At 44.6% G+C, this 26,275-nt stretch overlaps 1 protein-coding gene across 1 annotated transcript in view; it reads left to right on the top strand.

Annotated features, from left to right (window-relative positions):
- The first annotated feature begins 7,816 nt into the window (after positions 1-7,816).
- zgc:92313 (uncharacterized protein LOC436869 homolog) overlaps positions 7,817-26,275 on the top strand; it is a 36,178-nt gene continuing 17,719 nt past the window's right edge. The window contains exon 1 of the mRNA XM_028814902.2: positions 7,817-8,019. Coding sequence (XP_028670735.2) covers positions 7,977-8,019 — 43 coding nt within the window. The 5' untranslated portion in view covers positions 7,817-7,976. The remainder of the gene's footprint in view (positions 8,020-26,275) is intronic.

Below are 26,275 nucleotides of genomic sequence, written 5' to 3'. Positions count from 1 at the left end.
TATATATATATATATATATATATATATATACAGTTTTCAGGATCTCTGAATTCACTTCATGGTCCAGGGTTGGGGTACAAATTGCCAAACTTATTTAGCTTCATCGGCTCCTTCATGTCATCAAAATAAAGGCAGCATCGGCATGGCCTCCACTTTCCCGGATGTGAGATATTCTCTCTTTAGCTACTCCAGCGCCCCACCTTCCTGTTTGCCGGATCAATGGGATTGGTTGGGTGGGATCGATGAATATTTGCTTCACGCGAGGCCTTGGAGGTGAACGAACGAGAGTCGTTCACAATGTAAAGGGAGACCTCACCTGGTCATGGATGGTAAAGCAAGAAACCTGACCGAAGGAGATTTCTGTCACAGCATAAGAGCCAGTTGAATCCAGTTCAGTATCCCACAACTCCTACTTTTTATTTTTTAAAGGAAGGGTCTATACACAGTTTAATACCCACCTAGAAATCCCACTGTGTGAAAACAGAGTGCGAGATATCAGGAGAAAATTACCTGATTACCTGAGAGCCCCACAGTCGACTGAGGCCTTTAAGCGAAACCTAAAAACTCATCTTTTTAGAAAGTCATTTTGTTAAAGTATTTTATAGACTCTTCTGTTCTTTTTTATTTTATTATTCTATTTTTACTCTGTAGCACTTTGGGATTGCTAAAATATAAAGTGCAATATAAATAAAATTTATTATTATTATTATTATAAAATAACGGAAGAAAACACGGATGGTAGTGGGTCGGCGTAACGTTCCGGACATGTTATCCTCACCTCTGTCTTGAGAAGCTCGAGTTATGGTCACTTCAACAGTACAGGACGTTAAGTCTCACGCCCCTTATTATTCACGAAATGAGGCGCCTTAACGGGCTTACGCCGAGGCGAGTGCTCAGCCGTATGGTTTACAGTCCAACGACCGAATCGGTAAGCCGCAGCGCAGGAGAATGTGAGTTGCTAGAATAAGCAGCCGCGCTCGTGAGACTTTCTTAAAATACGTCAAAAGTGAAACGAGACCCCCGTCATCACATGACATCCGTTCCCTGCTTTTTAAACTATTTTTTTATTAAATGCTTTTCACAGTCCAAAAATACATAACATTGATATGCTTACAATTTTACAGAAAAAAAATAATGAAAACGTCAGTACCAAAAATATTGAAATTAAATGAAGCTGAAAAGCCTCAACAGCGTAATAACAGTGCAGCGTCCCGGACAGGTTGAAGCCTTTTTCTTTCTTGACTGACTGTTAGGTCCGATGGAGGGAGGGCGGAGTACAGCACGGAAGACTGACAGCGGGGTATTGATTGAGGCGGTAAAGGGGGATTGGCGCGGGACCCGGGATAGGAGGAGGGGTTGTGGGGGGCGTGACCCGGGATGGGAGGAGGGGTTGGAGAGACCCGGGATGGGAGGAAGGGTTGTGTGGGGCGTGGCCCGTGATGGGAGGCGGGGTTGTGGGGGCGTGACCCGGGATGGGAGGCGGGGTTGTGGGGGCGTGATCTGGGATGGGAGGAGGGGTTGGAGAGGATGCTTAAAAAGGGGGTGTGTTGGGGTTACGAGGCTGGCGTTCTTTTTCTTGATTGATTGAAGATTACATCCCGCCTGAAGACGGGGCCTGAGTTGCCTCGAAAATACGGAAGCGTATTAGGGCCACAGTGAAGAAAAAAAAAAAAAAACTAAATGTCGAGATTTAAGTCGACATATCGACTTTATTCTCGACGTTTCCACTTTAATCTCGACGCTTATGAGGAGAATAAAGTCGACATGTTAACTTTATTCACGTAGTTTGTCATTAAAGTAGAACATTGTAAACTAAACTTCATCTTAAAATGAATATTTAATTTAGTAGATCTTCCCAAACCCCGTCATAAATTATGTAACCCATGAAATGCTTTGTGTTAAGCGTTCCCCGAGCCATATTAATCGCTACGTGCTTCTTAAACTGATTTCCTCTGCACAAAGAGGAGGCGCAAGCAGCGATCACCACACAAAATACATTAATTTCATGATATTCCTGCCCTAAACATTTTCAATGCTAAGATAAATACTTGATATCATTTTCATGATGAAATGCATTAAAGCATGTACTAATGTGGGGGCACGGTGGCTCAGAGGTTGCACTGCTGCCTGGCAGCAAGGGGGTCCCGGGTGTACCCTGCCTTAAGTTTGCATGTTTTCCTGCCAGGTTTAGTCAGCGTGCTTCAGTTTTCCTTTCAAAATCATGTAGGCAGTGGGGTTTTATTCTCCTATATTGACCCTGGGGTATGTGTGTGCTCGTGTTCACCATGCAATGAGCTGGCGTCCCGTTCAGGATTTGCTCCTGCCTGGCACACGATGCTTGCTGGGATGGGCGCAACCCTGAATGGATGGCATATTTAAAAATGTATAACGAAGATTTTGTAAAGTTCTGAACACTCCGTGGTCTAAGTTTATAACTAGTTTTAATTTCACAAGGACGTTTATTGTGTGGTGATTGGTTATGTGGAGAAAGAAAAAGGAAGGATAGGAACTGCGGGTTTGGTACGTCAGACAGACATGCAATAAAGAGAGTCCGCTCAGAAGAACAACCATTGAATTCTGTGTTCGTGTCTCCGACCAGCAGATCACAAACCCAACATTTACACAATATTTCAGTTAAACCTGTGCGATAGCTATTCATACATCCAGTTTTTTGGAGCCTCGTCACACCTGCCATGAAGTTCTCTACACTGAACGTACACCTGGGGACCTCTTACTGCGATGGAGCAGCACTACCGCCACACCACCGTGCATGTTTAATACCTGCTTTAATGCATTTCATCATGAAAATGATATCAAGTATTTATCTTGGCATTGTAAATGTTCAGAGAGCAGGAATATCATGAAGTGAATGGATTCTGTGCGGCGATCGCTGCCTGCGCCTCCTCAATGCAAGAGGAAGTCCGTTTAAGAAGCGCGTAGTGATTAATAACTGGGCCGACGGGGAACACAACACAAAGCATTTAATGTGCTATAACATGACGGGGTTTGAGAAAATCAAGTCAATTAAATATTTATTTTAAGATGAAGTTTAATTTATGACATTCTACTTTAATGACAAAATAAACTATAAGAATAAAGTGGAAATGACGACTTTAATCTCAACATTTAGTTTTTTTTTTCTTCACTGTGTCCGTATTTAATTTTTTCACCGTGGCCCTAACGCGCTTCCGTATCGAAAGCTTGCATATTGTAAACTTTTTAGTTCGCCAATAAAAGGTGTCATTTTGCTTGACTTGTCTCTACATTCATAATGGCTAACACGGTACAACAACCTAGCACTACTTTGTTGTTCAAGTAAAAACGTTTTGTCTGCTTTTGGTTTTCTTTTCTTCTTCTCTTTTCGAGCCTGACTCGGAGGCCGCTACAATATCTTGACATGACGTGTTGTTTTGTATGGAGGACTATTTCGGACAAAATGAAATAAATAAATAAATGCGCAAATAAATTAAAGTTCTGTGAAATGTGAGCATAAATAAATAAATGTATCATGAAATGAAGCCTTAATAAATAAATGTGCCATGAAATGAGAGCATAAATAAATAAATGTGTCACGAAATATGTTTTTTGTTGCTTATTTATTTATTTCATTTTGTCCGTAACATTCCTCCAAACCATCATGAAATACGACTTGAAATAAAACTGTCACTTTCACTCGTCAAAGTTGAGAGGGTGGGCTCTAACACACCCTCTAGTTATTGATTGGTTAATCGACTTCTGTAGATTGGCTATGCCTAATTCAACATGGCTGTGTGTGAGATGGAAGTAAACGAGATAGCACAAGAATTAATTAGAAAAATGCTTACTACTGCCGATGAAATGGATTCTGCCGAAGATATCACATATTTCAGAGAGAGAATTGTTGCAGAGAAATGGAAGAATGCAAGAAGACCGACGTTCCAGTTTGAATTAAATATCACACATTTTACTTAACCATGTAATTTCACATTTATGATCTTTTCACACTGCTGACATTATTCTGCAAAACCAAAATTATTTCTCTCCTTCCATACTTTACATTATGTTAACTGGGCTACTTATTTGTGGTCTAATAATATTACATACCTGTGAAGGAGATCCTCTTTTCTCCAAGTCCAGAGGCAGCAAGGCTTGCTTTGACAAACACACTTGGTGTTTTGGTAGAAGTCTGGTCACTTAGACAACAGAAATTATGTGTGTACATTATGTGATGTACTAGGCTTGGAGAAGGCATCCTTCTAGTAGACCTAAATTGCCTCCTTGGGTTGTTTGAGCCCCCATACGGGGCAAATAGCCGTGCTACCTCTGCTGTTAATTAAAAGAAGCAACACATTTAATTTTTGACATGCAGCAATATAGTTTTTAACAAGATAAAATTGAATGTGTTCAATAAATGTGCTCATCACTGTATTTCTTTCACTGCAACACTGAAAGCCCAGTTAAATGTAGAGGAGAATCATCCTTTCTGGAATGTGGGCACCATGTTTTGAGGATTGTTTAGGAAAGCTAGAAGTAGCAACATACTACAAATAACTACAGAAGGGTAAAACTGAATCAGGATACCAGGAAACACTGTATAAAAAATATGCTCACTAAACTGCAAGGAACCCCAGGTCTTAGAGAAAGAGAGAGACAGAGTATAAATAAATGTTTAAAACCTACTTTAAACAGTAATTATGGGGGGTGGTGAAAAACAAAGAAACGTGTTGTTTAATTACGAAAAGGGGGGAAAAAACAGGTAAAACAACAACAAAAAAAACCCCAGAAACCAATTGTATGAAGAATACAAACTGAAATGAAAATGAATCAAATTTTTATATATAAAAAGTGGTAGAAAAAGCAGAAAAAGGCAAAGGTAGTAGACTAACAATTACATAGAATAAAAAATTAAAAATACAATTACATGAAAAATATAAACAATGTGATATAAGAAAATAGAACATATTGGTAAACATAGAAAAATAATTAAGAAAAAAGTAAAAAATGAAATACAGTCACATATTGAGAAATCAAGGAAAAATACATGCATAACAACATAGGAAATTAGTAACGGAAAGCTATTTAATAGCATGAAAAATTAACTCAAAATTGTTTCCACAGTCTTTCTGCTGTGGGTTACTGAATGTACTAAAACAAACACTTGCAACAATATATGTGTATAACATACCGTTAAGTGAGAAGAAAAACAACTGTTCATATTAAAGTTTATTATCCTAAAAATGCACATAAACCTGTTTTGTTTCCTCCACATCCTTTGCATCAAATTAATTTCTGCATTCTCAGTCTACCAAAATCACTTGACAGTAGGTGAAAACTGCATTTTAAGATAACCACTGTTCAATTATACTCATTAAGTTTCCATCCAGTTTTTTTGCGAGGTTTTGTTATCGACAAACAGAATATACGTAAAAAAAATTTACGAAATTTGCTGTCTCCAGCCTGTTTCCATCAAACTGGCTTTTTATCGATAAATGGTGTGCGTGATGACGTCACCCCCCCCCCCCCCAAACGAACTGTCGCATAACTTTTGTTGTATCGCGAAAAAAATCTGCCCTTGAGCCGTTTCCATACATATGTCGCAAATTATCTACCTTTTGTTTTCCACGTTACACCCCTCCACTAAACAAAGAAATGGAGAGATTATTCAGACAGTTTTTTTGAAATTTGCCAGCTTACTGTTATTTCAGTTTCACAAATAATTGGAATTGTACATAATATCCGAAGACGACAGCAGAATGAAGCAGTTGCTTGTCTGATAGCCCTAGAGCTCGAAGAAAGTACCCCCGGTGCGACGAAACCCACGGGTATGGGAGAGACGACGGAATAAGACCTTCTGGGAGGAGGTGGTGGAGAGACTTAACAGAAAATCTCTGTCTGCAACATTTTATAATGACACGGCCGATGTTTGAGATGTTGTGTGGATTCATCAGTCCTGATGTTGCGCCCATCACAGGTTGCCACCGACCACCGGTTCCAACCCAAAAGCGGATTGCCATCGCCCTTTACAAGCTGGCAACCTGCGCCGAGTATAGAGTAGTTGGAGAAACTTTCGGGGTTAGTAAAACTACCGTCCATCGATGTGTATATGCTGTGTGCACCGCTATTAAAGAAAAATTAATGCGGCGTTATATCAGCGGAGACCAATGAAATTGCATACCGCAATTCCTTGGTGCATCTTGTGCCACAGATTTACGGTGCGCTGGATGGCACGCTTGTGCCTATTCTTCCCCCGACGGAAGGCTACCGCGATTACATTAATCGCAAAGGGTGGCCATCTATTGTTCTCCAGGCCCTTGTTGATGACAGGTGCATGATACGAGACATTTGCGTTGGCACTCCTGGAAGTGCCCATGATGCAGCTGTGTTTGCAGCATCGGATCTGTACAGGTGAGCCTACCTTTCAACATCCCTTCACAGTGCGATAACAACTGAATTAACCTGCTTCCCTTAAGGTTTTTAATTAAAACTGAAATTTGAATTAATACAAAATAACGACGTTTAATCAAAAAAAAAAACTCTCTTCATCAGACCATGCGAACCGCTCCGCCATTCTCGTTTTGATGATGAAAATGTGACACATTTATTTGCGTTAAAGCCCTTTTTTCCGACAAAAACTGTTTCCAATGTAGTTTTTGCGACATCTGAAGTATCGATATAGAATTTATGCGCTAAAGTTAAACGGAAAAATATTATGTCGACATGTACAACATTTTATCGATAATTAGCATTTCCATCGGCTATATCGGTAAAAAAATTTGAAGCGCTAAATATTTTTTCGCAAAAACTCCTTGGATGGAAACCTGGCTACTGTAACAAAGTGAATATAAAGAGGCGAGTATGTTTATAAAATGATGGCTCCAACTCAACTATTGTGCGACATTCACAAAATATTTCTGTTAGATTTAATAGCTCTTCAGTATTCAGCAACTGATATTTCGTTTGTGATGTGGCTACCGTCAGGTCTTTCTGTTTACTTGTAGGCAGGTTTGTATTTTGCAGACAAATAACTATTGCAAATTTACAGCGCTATTAGCACAGCCACCTAAAATACAGTAGTATATCTTGAACAGGAGTAGAGTGAGTACTCGACAAAGTGGGGGTAGGTCTTCGGCTATCAAGTGGGGCACTTACAGCTGAAACCTCATGTGCTGATTCCTGAGGGGATGAAGAGGTTAGAGCTTCCTGAATTAAAACTGCCGCTTCACGTAGCAACTCTGGGCAACTTTTTGTAGCAGTCATATTCGCCATGGACACTCACAAGCACAACTTTAAGCATGCGCTTTGGTACCTTGAGAATCATATGGCTCATAGTTCGATTACTCTAGGCTGAAGGTAACACTCAACCAATCAATAACTAGAGGGTGTGTTAGAGCCCACCCTCTCAACTTTGACGAGTGAAAGTGACAGTTTTATTTCAAGTCGTATTTCATGATGGTTTGGAGGAATGTTACGGACAAAATGAAATAAATAAATAAGCAACAAAAAACATATTTCGTGACACATTTATTTATTTATGCTCTCATTTCATGGCACATTTATTTATTAAGGCTTCATTTCATGATACATTTATTTATTTATGCTCACATTTCACAGAACTTTAATTTATTTGCGCATTTATTTATTTATTTAATTTTGTCCGAAATAGTCCTCCATAGTTTTGACGAGATCGCAGACTTATTCATTAATACAGCTGTATAATTCAATAAATCCGTGCGTACAAATGCGGCTGTCCCAGGTGGCGCTGCTCACTTCCTCACCTGCTGCCTTCCTTTCCTCATTGGCGCCAGAATGTCACCGATTTGAATGACCTACTTCCGGGGCGGGCCTTGCATGTCATTAGGACTCTCACCTGGCCGAGGCGGTATAGTTTCGCTGAGTGACGCACTGCCTTCATTATTATTGTTTTCATTCGCTCGGTGTTGTCCACGATTTAAGGACTTCCACGCTGAGAGGACGTCTTCAGAAGGTAACAAAACGAAATGATGAGCCGCTGGGTGGTCGCTGCTGCGCTGGTTGTCTACGGTAAGACTTTCGCTCGGTCGCACCTGCTTTGTAAAGAAACTTCGGATTCCGTTTTTGAACTTTATTTTGGGGCAGTGCTCACATCTTCTTGGTGAAATTATATTGTCCCCCTTGTTTAATAATTTAAACATTTCAGAAATTGTTGTCAACAAAGTGTGATATATATGTGTGTGTATATATATATCTATATCTATCTGTATATATTTTTTTTTTTTTTTGAAAGACATTCTCAGCAGCCCGCATACACACACAGGGCGGAGCGCTCCAGTTTCGGCGGACGCTCCTTAGCCTGAGCTGAGCGGCTGAAGTTTCTTTTATCTCTCGTGATGAGTTTCGCCCATCACTGGCGCAGTTCTCCTCCCCATAATAAACATGGACAAAAACTGGAAATCTATGGGCCTTCTCGAGAAAGCTACTACAGCGTGAGACTCGCCAGTCTTGTACTTTAATCGAGTTGCCCGTAACTGTAGTCCTATGACGTTTATTTGTAGCCATTTATGTGGATTTAGCGTTCTCTCTCTTTCCCGCCCTCCTAAAAATGAAGATGCCAAAGAGATTCTTCAGAGAGATGCCAAAGGGAAACCATTTTTGGTTCTCAAAAGAACCGACCACATGAAGGTCCCGGACAGAACTTTTACTTCCTCAGGTCATAAACGGGTGATAACTATACAGACTTGTGTAATCCCAGTGGGTTTTTAACGGAGACTCCCTGCTTACACTCGCACAGGAGTTCTGTTGTATCCTTCTTGGTTGCAAAGCAGACATTTTAAAGATTTTTGTTTGGTCCACATCTTAAGAATCTTTTTAAAGACTGAGGTTGGAAGCAGCTGTGGATGGCGTGTTCTGCACCCACCACACGATGAGCCACCTGGATTGGGACCCGAGTGCAGCGGGTGACACCTCAGCGCCACACTGGAACACTTGAGTTGTGTGGTTTTTTTTTTTTTGTTTTGTTTTTTTTTATGGGATTTGAACTGGCAACCTACTGATTGTCTATGCAGACCCCTAGTCGCGGAGCCTTCAAAGTGCATCCCCACAAAAATCATTTGCTAAGAACCATTCCCAGAATTTTAAACTGTTCCATGTCATGCAATAACTCCATGAAGAACCCCACCATCCAGTAAACTCTCCATAAAGAACTGTGATTAAGGTGCCACACCACCTGCACTTCAGGCACGGTTTGTACTTGGATGGGAGACCATCTAGGAAAAGCTTGGTTTGCTGCTGGAGGAGGTGTGGGTGAGGCCAGCCTACCCTGTGGTCTGTGTGTGGATCCCAATGCCAGGGCAGTGATGGTGATACTGTCATACAAGTGGGACTGTCCTTCAGATGACCTGTAAAACCGAGGTCCTGACTCTCTGGGTGTCCTTCATACAGAGTGGGGGTGTATCCCGATGTCGAGGCCGAAGTACCCACCATGGCCTCGTCATTAATCATCCCCTGTCTCTGATTGGTTATCTCTCTCACCCCTTTATTTGGTAGTGGCTAATGCATATTGTATCCCCCCCCCCCCCCCCCCCCCCACTTTATTTTTTTTTTTTGGGGACACCCACTGCATGTCCAGTCTATCTTGAAAGGGGTCTCTCTTTGAACCGCCTTTCCCAGGGTTTCTTCCATTTTTTTTTTCCTTTTTTGGGAGTTTTTCCTCATCTTCTTCGAGAGTCAAGGCTGGGGGGCTGTCAAGAGGCAGCATCTGTTAAAGCCCATTGCGCCACTTCTTGTGTGATTTATTTATTTATTTTTTCAGCTACACACAAATAACTGGTATTGCAATGTGTGGTAAGCATACTGGTGCAAAAATGGCTGCTGTTGTATCATCCAGGTGGGTGCTGCACATTGCTGGTGGTTGATGTGGCTCCCCACTTGCTATGAAAAGTGCTATATAAATTATATTTTTATTATTTTACTATTTACTTACGGAGCTACATTTGAGGAGTCCTGCAGCTTGAACTGTTATGGGGGGGGGGGGGGGGGGGTCTGTTGTGTCTGGCTAACCACAGTTATCACCTTCAATGGGTTTGTTCCCCAACAGATCACCACAAATGTTTTTTTTTTTTTTTTATTGTAATCCCCATATCTCAGATTTTAAATAATATTGCTGTGCTGAATTACACTTTTTATTTATTGAAAAGCCCCTTCTTGTACAGTAGACCCGTCATTTTTAAGCAGCGTTGACTAAAGTCGCTTCTGTGGCCCCTCTGGGATTAGGGGCACCTAAATCTTAAGGCTCATTCATTTCATAGCTGATGGGGCACCCCCCCCCCCCACCTCATGTGTCTTATGGGTGGGCACTGCTGCCTTTAATTTTATTCTTAAGTGTTTGTGAAAGCGGCTGCATTTACTTTTTATTTCAAATGTATTATTGTTGTAAATTTATATTGTGATTGGTTAGCCTGTTAAAGGTGCTGTCTGTCTGTCTATGTAATTCCACCAACTATGCTTCACGTCTGTCTGTCTGTATCTATCATACCGTGCCTTTCACATTTACCTTTCTATCTATCATATAGTGCCTTTCACATTTTCCTTTCTGTCTGTCTGTCTATTTATATAGTGCCTTTCACATCTACCTTTCTATCCATCAAATTATTATATTGTGCCTATCCTATCTATCCTCCCGAACCATGAGGACTTGGGACTTAAAATTGGGAATGTACAGTAGGTTCCCTTGGCCCATAGCTGGTCACTAAAAAACGGTTTTAAAAATTTTGTGGTCCAAGCATGAAATTTTTAATCTTTTTTTTTTAGACCCGTTTGTCTATCTGTCTGTTTTTCACGAGAGAGAACTACTTGACAGATTTGGATCATTTTTTTTTTTTCTTTCTATAATCTGCTTGAACGTTCTGTTGATTTTTGCGACTTTCTCATCGCGCCAAGTATCCTAGTTCGTTTGCAGTACCGATTTATTCCCATTAATCCGAGAGAGACTCCTCAGGCAGCGGGGCCCTCCTCACTCACGTGTTTGTCTCCGGGCGTAACCTTAACTCCGCTTAGTTAGCAAACAAGCGATCTACCTAACGGATTTAGATCATATATTTTTTTTATAATTTGTTTGAACATTCCAGATGATTTTGCGACTTTTCATTTTGCTATGTATCATAGTTTGCTTGCAGGAGCGATATATTCACGCTAATCCCAGAGAGAGGCTGCATGCCAAGGGGAGTGGGAAGCTGGGCGGGACTCTCCTCGCTGTCCTGTTTTCAGTAATATGCGGGCGTAAATAAAGATTGACTGATTAATTGATGGAGAAGAATTGGACAAAATTCTGAAGAGATGTTGAGTGATGAGAAGAGTCCCAGCATCGGAGTGTGTGTGCACCATCTGAGGAAATTGAACAATGGGTTTACCGGAGAGGGATTGGCATTGTATACGGTGCGTCCAATGCCTGTTTTGCTATTTAATGGGCTAATCCCCTTGAAAATGGGTGTGTGCCACAAATCAGTGAAATGCCCTGGACAGTGGGTGACAGTGTGTACTGAGTGGCAAAGATCAAAAAGGGACAGGCACCGATTCTGTCCATCGGGTACAAGTGTGTAGCTGGAGGGTGCATGGCAGATTGATGCCAGGGCATGCTGATGTGTGCCCCTGTCAGAGTAGACTAATCCTGGCACGTGTGCCAAATGAGCTGGGCTTATCCCAGAGGATACTAATGAGTAGAGTAAGAATGTGCAGACTACTGGTCTAATACCATGTCCGTGAGATGATGGGTGCCATCAGAAAATGTGTGGCACGCAGTTAATGCCAGTGGATTCTGTTGTGTACTGTAAAGAGATGAGCGACACTCTGATGATCCCAATGCGGGTTAGTGATGTGTGCTGAAAGGTTGTGGTTTAGGGGGAGACTTTAGAACTAAGCCTAATTCTGAATTTCCCCATGGGATTAATAACGGTTATCTGATCTAATAAGCCAATGCAGAATAGTCGGAGTGTTATATATATATATAATATATTCACGGCATTCGAAGTCTGTGTCACAATCTGATTGTATGGGTGGTTACCTACCAGGTAACGCTTGTGGTTGGCCAGCAATCTCCTAACATCCGCCACGGTGCCCTCAGTTTGTGAGGAGCAGATCATAGAATGGTTGAAATAGTTTACTGTCAAATAAATGCAAAGAGTACACGACGCGTGTTTCGCCCTCATTCTGGGCTCATCAGGTGTACACACTCCACTGCACTATAAATACACACATTACCAGATTGAGGTGAACAGCCAGGTCAAGGCAGAAATCGGGTTTCTTCATAATCCGCGTTTAACATGCACAGGTCGTCATCTTTGTTGAAATGAGTTAAACGTCATCATCGGCAACCATGAATTCGACATAAACATGAGGTCTGGGAGCGTCGTCATGTGTTTTTATAAATATGTTTACTCAAATTGATGCTTTCCTTATCGGGGTTTCTGTGGCCGGATTGCACACTGCGTGCTCTCTTCTGCTTGGCTGTGTGACAGCCCTGCGACGGACTGGAGTACCGATATGTGTGACTCGGCCTTGCACTTGGTACCGCCAGACTAACATCTACGCGGGTATTTTTACTTCAGTAAGTGACGGGTGAGGGTCGCCGATACTTTAAAAAGTAATCGGACTACGCGACGCCCATTCCTGTTCACGTTACCCTCCTGCTCTCGAGGTGGCATGGCTGAGTTTAGCAGCTCTCAGTGCAACTCGTCAACCTAAATTTAGCAATTTCTGAAAATATTAAGATGGGTCATTTAGACCAGGACCGTTGGTCCAGATGACATACCTATGGAAGCATGGAGGTGTTTAGGAGAGATGGCAGTGGAGTTTTTAACCAGATTGTTTAATGGAATCTTGGAAAGTGAGAGGATGCTTGAGGAGTGGAGAAGAAGTGTACTGGTGGGCCGATATTTAAGAATAAGGGGGATGTGCAGGGCTGCAGTAACTACAGGGGGATAAAATTGATGAGCCACAGCATGAAGTTATGGTATAGAGTAGTGGAAGCTCAGTTAAGAAGTGAGGTGATGATTAGTAAGCAGCAGGATGGTTTCATGCCAAGAAAGAGCACCACAGATATGATGTTTGCTCTGAGGATGTTGATGGAGAAGTTTAGAGGAGGCCAGAAGGAGTTGCATTGCGTCTTTGTGGACCTGGAGAAAGCAAATGACAGGGTGACTGAGAAGAGCTGTGGTATTGTAGTGGCAGAGAAGTACATGAGAGTTGTACAGGATATGTATGAGGGAAATGTGACAGTGGTGAGGTCTGCGGTTGGAGTGACGGAGGTGGGATTACATCAGGGATCAGCTCTGAGCCCTTATTTGCAATGGTGATGGACAGGTTGACAGATGAGATTAGACAGGAGTCACCATGGACTGTGATGTTTGCTGATAACATTGTGATCTGTAGAGAGCAGGTTGAGGAGACCCTGGAGAGGTGGAGGTATAAGAGGAGAGGAATGGAATGAAGATCAGTAGGACCAACGAGACAGAATACATGTGTGTGAATGAGAGGGAGGTCAGTGGAGTGGTGAGGATGAGGGAGTAGAGTTGGCGAAGGTGGATGAGTTTAAATACTGGAGATCAACAGTACAGAGTAATGGGGATTGTGGAAGAGAGGTGAAGAAGAGAGTGCAGGCAGGGTGGAGAAGAGTGTCAGGAGTGATTTGTGACAGACGAGTATCGGCAAAAGTTAAAGTGAAGGTCTACAGGATGGTAGTGAGACCTGCTGTGTTCTATGGGCTGAAGACGGTGGCACAGGAGACAGATCCAGAGGTGACAGAGTTAAATAAGCTAAGATTTGCATTGGGTGTGACGAGGATGGACAGGTTTAGAAATGAGGACATTAGAGGGTCAGCTCAAGTTGGACAGTTGGGAGACAAAGTCAGAGAGGCGAGATTGCGTTGGTTTGGACATGTGCAGAGGAGAGATGAGGGGTATAATGAGAGAAGGGTGCTAAGGATAGAGCTGCCAGATAAGAGGAACAGAGGAAGGCCTAAGAGAAGGTTTATGGATGTGGTGAGAACGGACATGCAGGTGATGGGGTTGACAGAGCAAGATGATGAGGACAGAAAGATATGGAAGGAAATGATCCGCTGTGGCAACCCCTAATGGGAGCAGCCGAAAGAAGATGACGATTTAGACCAGGAGAACAAATTCACTCTGTCGCCCGAACATTTGCCTTTGGAAATTTATTTGGTGGACACTTCTATGCATGCTCAGGCTAATGGAGCGCAACAGATGTGTGCAGAATCCAAACTGCTTCACGGTGACCTGGGTATGGGGTTTACCTGGCCACAAAAATCGGATCATTCACGGCGAAGTCTGCCTCTGTTAATTCAGTTTCTTGGAGGCCAACAACCTGATTCCTCTAATCGGAATGAAGGTTTACATGTCGGTTTAGATATTTGGGTTATTAAAGCGTATGGAAATACACCCTGAGAAAATAACGCACGCTTCTGGGCTAATCCGAGTGGAGACTTGGCACGTCTTCATAGGCTCAGGATGAGAGAGACCCAGATAATCCAAATGGAGCTCGGCCATATGTAGTTCTGACATCACAAAAACTGGGCTGCAATTGCACATATTAGTAGAATACAGAAAATCCACGTTCGTTCTGAACGACATGACATTTTAAGATTTAACAGAGTCCAAGTAGGTTTGTGGGAGCTCAATACGTTGATACACGAAGGACGGGTGTCCTAGATCTGAAATGTGTGCTGGCTTTCCGATTGCTTGTATTGGGGCAGTGAGGTCGTCCTGGAGTGGCCACTTGGATATCTAGGGAGGGCAACTAATTGCCGAAACAAGTTCAAACTGGAGTGATTTTTACATTGGGCAGGTGGGTGATCATTCTGGATGGTCACTTCCCTGTATTGGTGGCTGTCTGAAGAGGAAAATCGACAAGTTGAGACCCCCTGTTCTCGATCAATTGAAAAAGAGTGTACATGGAGCAATGGGGAAGGTTGGACCGAGCGCTTCTCAGCTTTAAGGCGGGCGTGTGCTCAGATGACCCATTGAACGCTGGGCTCATTCAAATGGATGCCAACAAGTGGCGATGAGTGATGTTGACAACGCCACTGGCAAACCCAGGAGATGGCTTTGTGCCAAAAGGAAACTGGTGACCTGAAGAAATCCAATGAGATGGAGCTCATTTCATCAGAAGTCGAGATCAAGGAGATGGCAGCCCTGTGTGTGTGATGGCAAAGGGAAGTCGGGCTGATTAGTGGTTGCCATGATGTAGGGAAGTGTAATAAAAAAGGTTTTCTCTGTAACAGGAGAAGGGATGAAATAAAGGAGTAAGAGGGGGGGGGGTTGGTCGCTTCAGTGCAAAACCAGCTACAAAGATTGGAATGTTTGGGATGATAGCGAAAGAATGTGCAAAAACTTGCTTCTCATAAAGAGTTTCAGAATGTTATGGGAATACAGTCAAGGCTATGTACTTGTTTTTCACTTCGAGGGGCTTCATTGCAAGCAACGCTTGTTATTGTGTGTCTTCTGATACTAGGCACCATCTCAGTGAGGGCCAAGTAGAAGAAAAACAATAAGATGTCCCGTGGGAAGAAGGTGTGCAGAAACTGATCACTTCTGTATACACTGCTTACACGTAAGCCATTTTGGGCAAGGACACTCAATTAGTATATAAGGGAAGGTTCCGCCCTCAGTTTCTTTGGAAGCTCAACCGTGGGGAACGTGCACACCGCCCGGTATTGGACCAGGCTCACGAGTTGATCCTCTGACGAGACTGACACGCGGGCTCCCTCAGTCTACTGGTCTAGGATGATGGCTCTGGGTCTTTTGATATTACTGTAAGTATAGTATAATTCACATATCTGTATTACTGTAAGTCAATAGTATAATTCACATATCTGTATTACTGTAAGTCAATAGTATAAATCATATATCTTTATATATATTACTGTAAGTCAATAGTACAATTCCTATATCTGCATGTATATTGCTATTATATTGTATGTAACTGATATTATATTTGAACAAGTAAACAATTGAAGTATTGGACCTTTCCTCTCTGATTCTTGCCTGCTTATTTTCTGTTAAAACCTTTGAACCATTTTCCCAAACTAAAACAGGAAGGTAGGAAGCCAGTGTGTTCCATGAGTGAAGATTCATAAATGTTTGGGAGAGTGGCAATGATGAAGGGTGCTTGGTGGGTATTTAATCTGGAGTGGTGTGTGTGTGTGTGTGTGCATCTGAGGCAACGGAGGGTCCAGATGGTGCGTCAAATGGAAATGGCGGAGATTTTATAAATCCTAAAACATGCTGGGAGGAGCCGAAAGAGAGACTTCCGAGAGACCGCCATGAAAGGCCTAAGCCAGTCCTCCTATAGACTGGGCACTAAACGGAAAATGTGTGGAGAAGAAGAATCTGTCCTCTGATATGCCATTCTCAGGTAGTCGTGAAGGCTTTAGACCTCAAACCCTGTGGTTGTGGGTTCAAATCCCACTACTGTTACCCAACTTAACAAGCCTTCCGGTGCTGCAATTTACGGGGGGGAAACAAAAGAAATGGAACCAGATTATGTAGTCGCCTTGGATAGAGGTGTCCAACAACTAATAATATTCATTCAAACAAGTCCATGACATACGTTGGTAGTAATCCAAGAACGAAAGGGACAACAAGGTGGGCATTGAGCAGGAATGAGTGGGACTGGGTTCCTCCCAAAAAGTGTCGGGGTGATCCATTCTCAAACTGGTGTGCTGTAATTGAAGATGGGGGGGGTGTGATAATCCCGGTGTGGAACCGTCTGTCCAGATCAGAAGAGATGACGGAGAGCGCAGGCCCATTAAGAAACGTAGTTGTTGATCCAAATTCACACTGGCATGCGCTGTGAGGCCCTGCTGAATTCTGGACTCTGGCCAATGCAGGGATCAGAAGGAAACGCGACAGTCGACGTTCAGTCGTTTTGTGAAAGTAAACACTGAATGTTTGAAAAACACTTGACGCTCCACTTCAGAGTGATGATATGGCAGATAAGAACAAAAGGCGAGGCCTGCGACGACTGACGGGAGTTAAGCTCAACAGCACACCTGTGATTCTGCCCAGTTAAAGATTAATCCCAATTAAATGTCAAGCTTTATTTGTCTAATAAAATGAAATGTTAGCAACGTCCATTTCATCAAATAGGTGACCACAACAAACAAGAAAATGCAGGAGTGGTGTAGCATTTGGACACGTTTAGCAATTTTAAGACCCCCTTATGTGACTTTCCGTCTGACTTAATTTACGTAATGTTAGTGAGTTTGGGGGGCAATCGTGTGGGATGACATCCTCCAGAAACTTTGTCCCACCACTCTGCGACTTGCCCCCACCCTCCCATCATAATAAAACTGGTTTAGTTTTTGCCTTAAGCCATGAGGGGGGATTCCACGTATGTGAGAGCTGACAAGCAATGAGCGCTCGTCCGGAAGTACAGCGTATGTGGTGAACCCCCCCCCCCCCCACCCCGAAAAGTAAAGGGCCTCGCAAACAGAAGACATCTCAGGTTGTTATGTACCACCGCACAGTAGACCAGGGGTCCTCGAGTTCGGATCCAGTGGCCGTAGATTTTTTTTTTTTTTTTTTAGCTCCAATCACTTTCAGAAGCCAATCTTTGCTGACCACAGAACTTTCTACTGAATCCTTTGGCATTCATCCTGGACTTTCTTATTGCAAAATTTTTCTTTTTGATTTATTTTCCCCCACCCAACCCTGATCATAACATCCAAGTGACTTGTGACACGGAGAAGATTAACTCAGTGCAGTCATCATAAAGCCATTTACTAAAGGGTGGGCCGCGGGCATCTTGGCCATTTGCATCTCCGTTTTTAATTGGCAACTGACAAAGAAAGCAAGGAATTAAAATAAATAAATACAACGAAGTACAGAATCATGACATTGGAATCTCGACAAGCAAGTTAACGAAAATGAAGCACAAGAATGTTGCTTAAGCAATTATGGACATCTAAGAAGCTGGATTGGAACAAAAACTTGCAGCAGCCCCAGGACTCCTTGTTGGGTTGGTACTAAAATGCTGACTTCACTATTGATACCAGTTTTTGGACCTTCATACTGATTTTACCAAAATGGTTCAGAAGCCCCCCCAAAAAAAAAAAAAAAATCTCTAAATCATCTTAGTCCCCCTCCTTCCTCGGTGGGCTGCGCCATCGTTCCACACTACACACCGATCATGGCAAAGCAACGGTTTCCCTTCGTGAAGTCCTGATTTGCGTCAAAGCATTTTAGTTTCCTCTGAGGAAGTCTACGAGATGGACGTTTTCTCCGCAACTGCAACAGCGAGTGTTGAGGGAAGGAAAGCTGACATTTACTTCCAGTATTGGATTTCCCGAAATGCTGGTACCTTACCGTTTTTTATTTTAAATTTTGGGTTTTTCAATACTGGTATACCGTGCCAGCCTAGTCCAGAGTCCTGGTAGTATTACTGGGTGTGAAAACCCTACAGGGGTTATTGAAGTTTTTTGGACTTGGGGGAGCCTATCCTGGTTAGGAGCGGGCTGCACCCACCACCATGACAAGCCACCTCGGGATCCCAGATTAGGACCCGAGTGCAGTTGTGTGACGGGTGATACCTCCGCACCACCCCAGTTCAGGTGGAATGGAACAGTGGGAGGTTTTTTTATGGTGGCAACACCCAAGTTGTCCCTGTAAGTTGGAGGGCCTACATGCAGGGCTGGATGCAGATTAACGTCCTACCCAGGATGGAGCAATTGCAGGTTAAGGGCCCAATGAAGTAGTCACTTTTGGCATTTACGGGATTCGAACCGGCAACCTTTCTGACTGCCAGTGCAAACCCCTAAGCCTCAGAGCCACCACTCTGCCTCAGCCCTGGACAGCACACCAGATTTTTAGTTTAGGGTGACATCAGCAGTAGGTGCTGCAAGAATCTCCTCTGGAGAAGACGCTAGCATCCAGTTCAACAAACCCAACTCTGAACAGAGCCGGTAGTACTTAGGCCTCAAAATCCTGTCCTGTTTGATCTCAATCCCACTCTTCCCACCTTCTCTAAATTAGAAAACAAGCAGAGCTTAACAAACTTTAATTTTAGTGCAGATGACTTAATGGAGTCCTGCTGGCCCTAATTACCCACCTATTGAGTTGCCCACTGTTATTAACCCTTAAACCGCCGCAACCGGCTCTACTTGGTTCCCAGTGCAATTTGCCAGCACGCCGGAGCTGATCAGTCCGTGCCATCCATATGTTGGCGCCCCCTGCAGCAGCGCTGCCCCTGGGATTGAGCCGCTGCAGCCTCTCTGTGCTGCCAGTTCAGGCGCAGTTGGCTCGGTGATTTACTGAATTTCATCAATGGTGTCCGTTGCACCTTGTACATATCATAATAGATTGTTGCAGTAGTTTAATAGTTTTTACAGTTCATTGGCAGGGTGTAAAATGATCAGCAGCAATTGTGATGCTCTTTGCATAAAACAAATGTGTGCTCCATAAAAATTTTCACTTTTTTCTTGGTGAATTGTGATGTTTCCTTTTTAAAAAGTGCAACAAAAAAGTATTTGGCATCCAAGGGTGCATTGGGGGCTCTGTGTATGCGAGAGCGGACCAGCAATGAGTGCCCATCTGGCAGTACGGCGTATGTGATGCAGCTACGAGGATTAAGGAACCCTGGGCTTTGGGCCTCCAGTGGTACGTACAACACGAGAGATCCTCTGGTTCGGTCCTGGAGGGCTGCAGTGGCTGCAGATTTTAGCTCCCGTTCAATCTGTTGGTCTGAAGCCAATCTTTGCCAATTATTTGAACTGTTTATTTAATTCTATGCCACATCGGGTCATTCTTGTATTGTAGACTAGGGGGTGCCCCCCCCCCCCCCTTTGCTCACCAACCCCCATCCCAAGCCTGCGCTATGCACCAGCCACTTCACAATGGCGTGGCAGACGTGAAGGGGGAGGGGGGGGGCTGAACACACCCCAAGGAGACGCAGTTGCTCCTCTGACACCCCCCCCCCCCCTTTAAACGGTGACACAATGGGAAACAAATATGTTTTTTTACCTCCTCTTTGCTCGATCAGCTGCTGCTGTGCCACGTGATCTGCATCTCCGGCGGCGCTTTGGACTTTTAAAAGCCTGTGCAGCAGCTGTCCTACTCTTTGTCTTTTACTTCCAGCCCCGGGCCTGGTTAAATTTCTTGGCACAAAGTCTTGTCTTGAGACGCGAGTTCTTGATATTTTTTTTAGTTTATAATTTAAAAACGGAATAAGAATCTGAAAATCTAAACATTAAAGTTTGATAAATTCTGAAAAGGACGATACCAAACATATATACGTAGGCTTTAAAATAAGTGCAATTATAAAGTGTGACAAAAAAACGTGATGTATAAAAAGTTGCACAAAATCATTGCACTTTTAGGCTTGGGATTATCTCCATCCATCCATCTTCCAACCCGCTGAATCCAAACACAGGGTCATGGGGGGGTCTGCTGGAGCCAATCCCAGCCAACACAGGGCACAAGGCAGGAACCAATCCAGGGCAGGGTGCCAACCCACCGCACGAGACACACACACACACACACACACACACACACTAGGGCCAATTTAGAATCGCCAATCCACCTAACCTGCATGTCTTTGGACTGTGGGAGGAAACCCACGCAGACACGGGGAGAACATGCAAACTCCACACAGGGAGCACCAGGGAAGCGAACCCGGGTCTCCTAACTGTGAGGCAGCAGCGCTACCCACTGCGCCACCATGCCACCCTGGGATTATCTCTGTCTAGAATTCAGAACTGACGATTGCATCCTGTCATTCACAATTGCACCTAAAGCAATCCAGGGGTGCCCAGGCATATCTCTACAGGGCAGGAAACGACCCGCCAGCCCATCACTGGGTGGGCTCACACACCTACACGTGCCCTCCGACTCTGCCAATTTAGATTCAATGATCGAGCTGACCTTCAGTTTCCTTTCCTTATCACCAAAGACACCAAAGTGGTGAGAATGTGCAGGCTCCTTAGGATGAGGTACACTTTGATCCCAGGATGGGGGGGTGGAATCTGTGAGGCTGCAATGCTGAACATTGCACTACCAAATGTGCTGCTTACAAATTTTGGTCTCCATACTGTAAAACACAGGAAAAGGAAGCTTTTGAGAGGCATTTAATTAAAGCAAACCCTCAAGCCATATTTACATGTTGGAACAACTTGAATGCATTGCAATTTAAGGGGCGGGATTGCACTTTAAAATCACAAAGGCTTCCAGATCAAATGTCCCTCCATTGTGTTGCTTCTCCTCCTCCTGAATGTCTCATTGTAATAAATCTACAGTTGTGTGATGAAGTTCTGATTTGCACCTGTTGCTGTGACCCGTCAATAAAATGCTTCTATTGTTGTTCAGCTCTTGACAGATCAGGTTTCGGCACTGAAACTAAATCCCCTCTGACTCGGCCGTCCTCATGGCTGACTTGAGCCATCCTAGCTTGAAGTCTGGGCTCCTCAAACTTGACCATTATGAATCCGAGTCGGCTGTTTTTTACCACCCATCTTGGGGAAAGTCCAGTCAGGCTATTTAATTTGGTCAACTGACTGAAGTTGTAGATCGGCAACGCTGGTCAGGATGTGGAGAGTATTTAGATGGCCCGGGCACGACACTCTGGGCTGTGTTGAGAAGTTAAGGATAGAGATGTGGAGGTCTAACTGCGTTGCCAATACAATAGAATTTATTGTTGTGTAGCCCAGAATCACACCAGGAGTGCTGCAGTGGGCTTTAACAGGCCCTGCCTTTTGACAGACCCCCAGCCTTGACTCTCTACGACAGGAAAAAATGGAAGAAACCCCAGGAAAGGCAGTTCAAAGAGAGACATCCTTTCCAGGTAGGGTGGGTGTCAAAAGGGGGTCAATACAGCACAATGCACAGAACACAAGTCATCCTCAATATAATAGTACAATAGAAATATTACAAGGAAAGAGCAGAATTCCACAGTAGATGATATCTAGTAATAGGATTCAGATTTGTTCAGAGTCCTGGAGACCTCAGCCATCAAGCTACCCCCCGATTGGCCATTCCACACCTGAGTCGGTGCTGGGCCAGCCAATCCGATGAAAGGACCCCCTCTACCAGACGACCCCTGTGATCCTCCATCAATCCAAGGCGGTTTTGTGGTACGCCGCTGAGGCCATGCCTGGAGTCCAGCCTTTCCAGTTTTGGCACAGCGAGATTACAAGGCGACGTGACTGAAGCTGAGCCTGTTACTTGTACGCCAGGTTCGAGAACACGGCGACACAGCTGGGAATTTTAGGGTGGATTTCACAAAGATGTTTTGCACAGAGAATTGCGGGCACTTTGAATTACCAAGTGGTGTGATTGGGCCACTGGAACCCTCCCAGAGCCTTCAAAACTCGACTTGATGTTCTTTTTGGAGAAATTAGGTGGATGGGACTGGTGAGCTTCATTGGGCTGGATGGTCTGTTCTCGGCAACATCATTTTTTTATGTTCTGAATTAATTATGGAATACAATAATATAGATAGATAGAATATGTTGGTTACCAATGGGCTGAACACTCTTTAAAGAAGAGGCATATAAAAGTAGACATCCCATCCAAACCAGGCGACCAAGCAGGACAAAATTTTGCCCAGTTTGCGTCACTAATTGGAGATACAAATCCACTCGCCACCCACTCTCGGTCTCTGGGCCTGATTGTTTGCCCACCACCTCCCCAAATATTTGCCTTTCTCTCCGTCCCTCACTTCCAGCTTACTTGTCCCGTTTGCACTTCTGGAGACCAAGGTGAACCCAAATCGCACCTTGTGCTACCCCCTCAGACTCCCCACTAATAAGCTTTGTGTTTTTACAGATTTCCTCCCTGACTTGCGCTACCATGAAAGCATTTGTGTAGTGGTCCTGTTTGCAGTGGAGCTCAGAAAGGGGAACAGGTCACCTAGGATCACCTGTGCTTCAGAACGGGTCATCTACCCCAAGCTAAGCATGTTTCACGTCCAGCCATTAGTTGAGTGGGTGGCCATCTTGAAAAAAGCTTGGGTTGCTGCTGGATGAGGTGTTGGTTGAGGCCAGCAGGGGGCGCTAACCCTGTGGTCAGTGTGTGGATCCCAAAGCCCCAGTGACACTGTGCTATAAATATGGTGCAGTTTTTCAGATGAGATGTAAAACCAAAGTCCAGACTTTTTCTGGTCATCCTTCATAAAGAGTGGGGTGTGCTCTGATGTCCTGACTAAATTGCCCACCATGGCCTAGTCATTCTGGCCTCCTATTCAGTCCCTGTCTCTAACTGGCTAACCATCTCCCTCACCCCTTCACCACCTAACAGCTAACGCGTGGTGAGTGGACTGGCGCAAAATGGCCGCCGTCGCATCATCCAGGTGGATGCTGCTAGTTGAAGTGGCTCACCACTCACTTTGTAAAGCTCTTTGAGGAGTGAGGAAAGCGCTATACAAATGTAAAGAATTATTAAAAACCACACAACCAACCTGTGCTCGGTAGAGTAGCCTAGCCCTAAAATCAAGAGGCAGGCTTTTGGCCTTCACAATCTTGGGTCACAGACAGGATTTGCTCTTTGACGGCAGTCAGTTTTTCTTGGTTATTTCTAATTTTCTCTTGTGTATAAATATTCTTTAGCACTTGCATATTGTGAAAGGGGGCGGCATGGTGGCGCAGTGGGTAGCGCTGCTGCCTCGCAGTTGGGAGATCTGGGGACCTGGGTTCGCTTCCCGGGTCCTCCCTGCGTGGAGTTTGCATGTTCTCCCCGTGTCTGCGTGGGTTTCCTCCGGGCGCTCCGGTTTCCTCCCACAGTCCAAAGACATGCAGGTTAGGTGGATTGGCGATTCTAAATTGGCCCTAGTGTGTGCTTGGTGTGTGGGTGTGTTTGTGTGTGTCCTGCGGTGGGTTGGCACCCTGCCCGGGATTGGTTCCTGCCTTGTGCCCTGTGTTGGCTGGGATTGGCTCCAGGAGACCCCCGTGACCCTGTGTTCGGATTCAGCGGGTTGGAAAATGGATGGATGGATATTGTGAAAGGAGGTTACTTGTCTCTTGTCTTGGCGCGCTACAAGTAACCCTGTACTCAATACCCCTGTAAATGGCGGAAACTGATTTTCATGAACGGCCTTTGCAGCTTCTCCCACACTTAACACTCAATATGGTGGAGTCCTTTTAAATCTTTTTTTTTTTTTTTTGGGGCACAACTTTATAGAGCTTGACCGATTTTTAAATCATACGGGTGATTTTTATCAGTGGCCCAATGACTGCATCAGCAGAAGTAACGCCAATCGGGCACTGGCAATTAGATTGACGGAGTTCATCAAAACGGGCAGAATTCGGTACACACACAAATGGCGTGACCCCTCCAAAGAGAGGAGGTAAGTGCAGTTGAGGACGCCCCCCTCCTGATTTCATACAGCTAGGCAAGCCTGATGTGTTTGTGGGTACACTATACAAGGTGCCAGCGTCCAAAGATTGTTTTATAAGCTTAAACAGAGCCTCATCTCACCGTAGTCGGCAGATATTCTGTGCTTTGTCTTTCTTTTTTTTGTTTACACCATAGTAAGATCTCCTCTTCCATTGTAAAAAGCAGTTGGCCCACAGATAATTAATATACAGTCGACGCTTGGCGTGTGTTCTTCACATGACGCATCTGAACGTGTTGGCGCATCCCAAACAGGTTTCCAACTTCTGTTCCTAAGATACAGGATTTTTTTATTTTCTATATAAACACACACACACCTCCCATCCAAACAACTTCAGTCTGTCTTGTTTTCAAATCTGGTGTCTGGGTGAAGCATAGTACAGAGTCCACGCTTGTCAAAGTCACAAATGACCTATTGCTGGCCGTAGATTCTAAAGACTATGCAGTATTAGTTGTCAGGCCGCGGCGCTGCTTTTGACATGGCGGATCACTGTGTTCTTCAAAGCGCCAGGAAAACTGGGCCGGCATTTCAGGCTCCGCAGTCATTTGATTGTTTTTTTGGGAAAGAACTTATTTTTTTTTTCTGTTTCTTTTAATGGATCCTCATCTGAACCGGTCACCCACCCCTCTTGTATGGTGTACCACCAGGATGACTGCTTAGCTGTATTCAGCCTTCATTGTACAGGTTACCCTGAAGCCACATTATATCCAAAAAAAAAGCGGGGGGGGGTCCTGACACTGTTTTTTTTTGGCTGATTGACACACCGTTGTACCTCCCTTTTGAGATCCAGCAGGCCATCCATCCATCCATCCATTGTCTCCTGCTTATCCGAGGTCGGGTCGCGGGGGCAGCAGCTTGAGCAGAGATGCCCAGACTTCCCTCTCCCCGGCCACTTCTTCTAACTCTTCCGGGAGAATCCCGAGGCGTTCCCAGGCCAGTCGAGAGACACAGTCCCTCCAGCGTGTCCTGGGTCTTCCCCGGGGCCTCCTCCCGGTTAGACGTGCCCGGAACACCTCACCAGGGAGGCGTCCAGGAGGCATCCTGGTCAGATGCCCGAGCCACCTCATCTGACTCCTCTCGATGCGGAGGAGCAGCGGCTCTACTCTGAGCTCCTCCCAGATGACTGAGCTTCTCACCCTATCTTTAAGGGAGAGCCCAGACACCCTGCGGAGGAAACTCATTTCAGCCGCTTGTATTCGCGATCTCGTTCTTTCGGTCACTACCCATAGCTCATGACCATAGGTGAGGGTAGGAACATAGATCGACTGGTAAATTGAGAGCTTCGCCTTGCAGCTTAGCTCCTTTTTCACCACGACAGACCGATGCAGCGCCCGCATTACTGTGGACGTCGCACCGATCCGCCTGTCGATCTCACGTTCCATTCTTCCCTCACTCGTGAACAAGACCCCGAGATACTTGAACTCTGGAGCAGAAGTTGCAGAACAACAGCATGAAGGAAGTGTGGGATGGGATGAAGATCATCACTGGCTGCAGCTCGAAGCGGGGTACCACCATCGAGAAAGACGTGAAGAGAGCAAACCAAATGAACATCTTCTTTAACAGGTTTGACCACCCTAACCCACTCTCACCTCGGAGTACTGCACTCTCTACACATCCTTCTGCTGATACCAACATAGGAGAGACGTCCCCACCCACAATTACAGCAGCGCAAGTGAACAGAGAGCTGAGGAAACTTCGTGCCAGCAAAGCAGCAGGTCCAGATGGAGTATCGCCACGACTGCTGAAGGTCTGTGCATCAGAGCTGGGGGGTCCTCTACAGCGCATCTTCAACCTGAGCCTGGAACAGGGGAAAGTCCCGAGGCTTTGGAAAACATCTTGCATCACCCCAGTCCCAAAGGTATCGCGTCCTGGTGAGCTGAATGACTTCCGGCCTGTCGCTCTAACATCACATGTGATGAAGACCATG

Source organism: Erpetoichthys calabaricus, chromosome 12 (genome assembly GCF_900747795.2).
Source record: "Erpetoichthys calabaricus chromosome 12, fErpCal1.3, whole genome shotgun sequence".
Classification (NCBI taxonomy): Eukaryota; Metazoa; Chordata; class Cladistia; order Polypteriformes; family Polypteridae; genus Erpetoichthys; species Erpetoichthys calabaricus.
The sequence above is the reverse complement of the archived record's forward strand: the minus strand, read 5'-3'. Positions and strand labels throughout refer to the sequence as shown.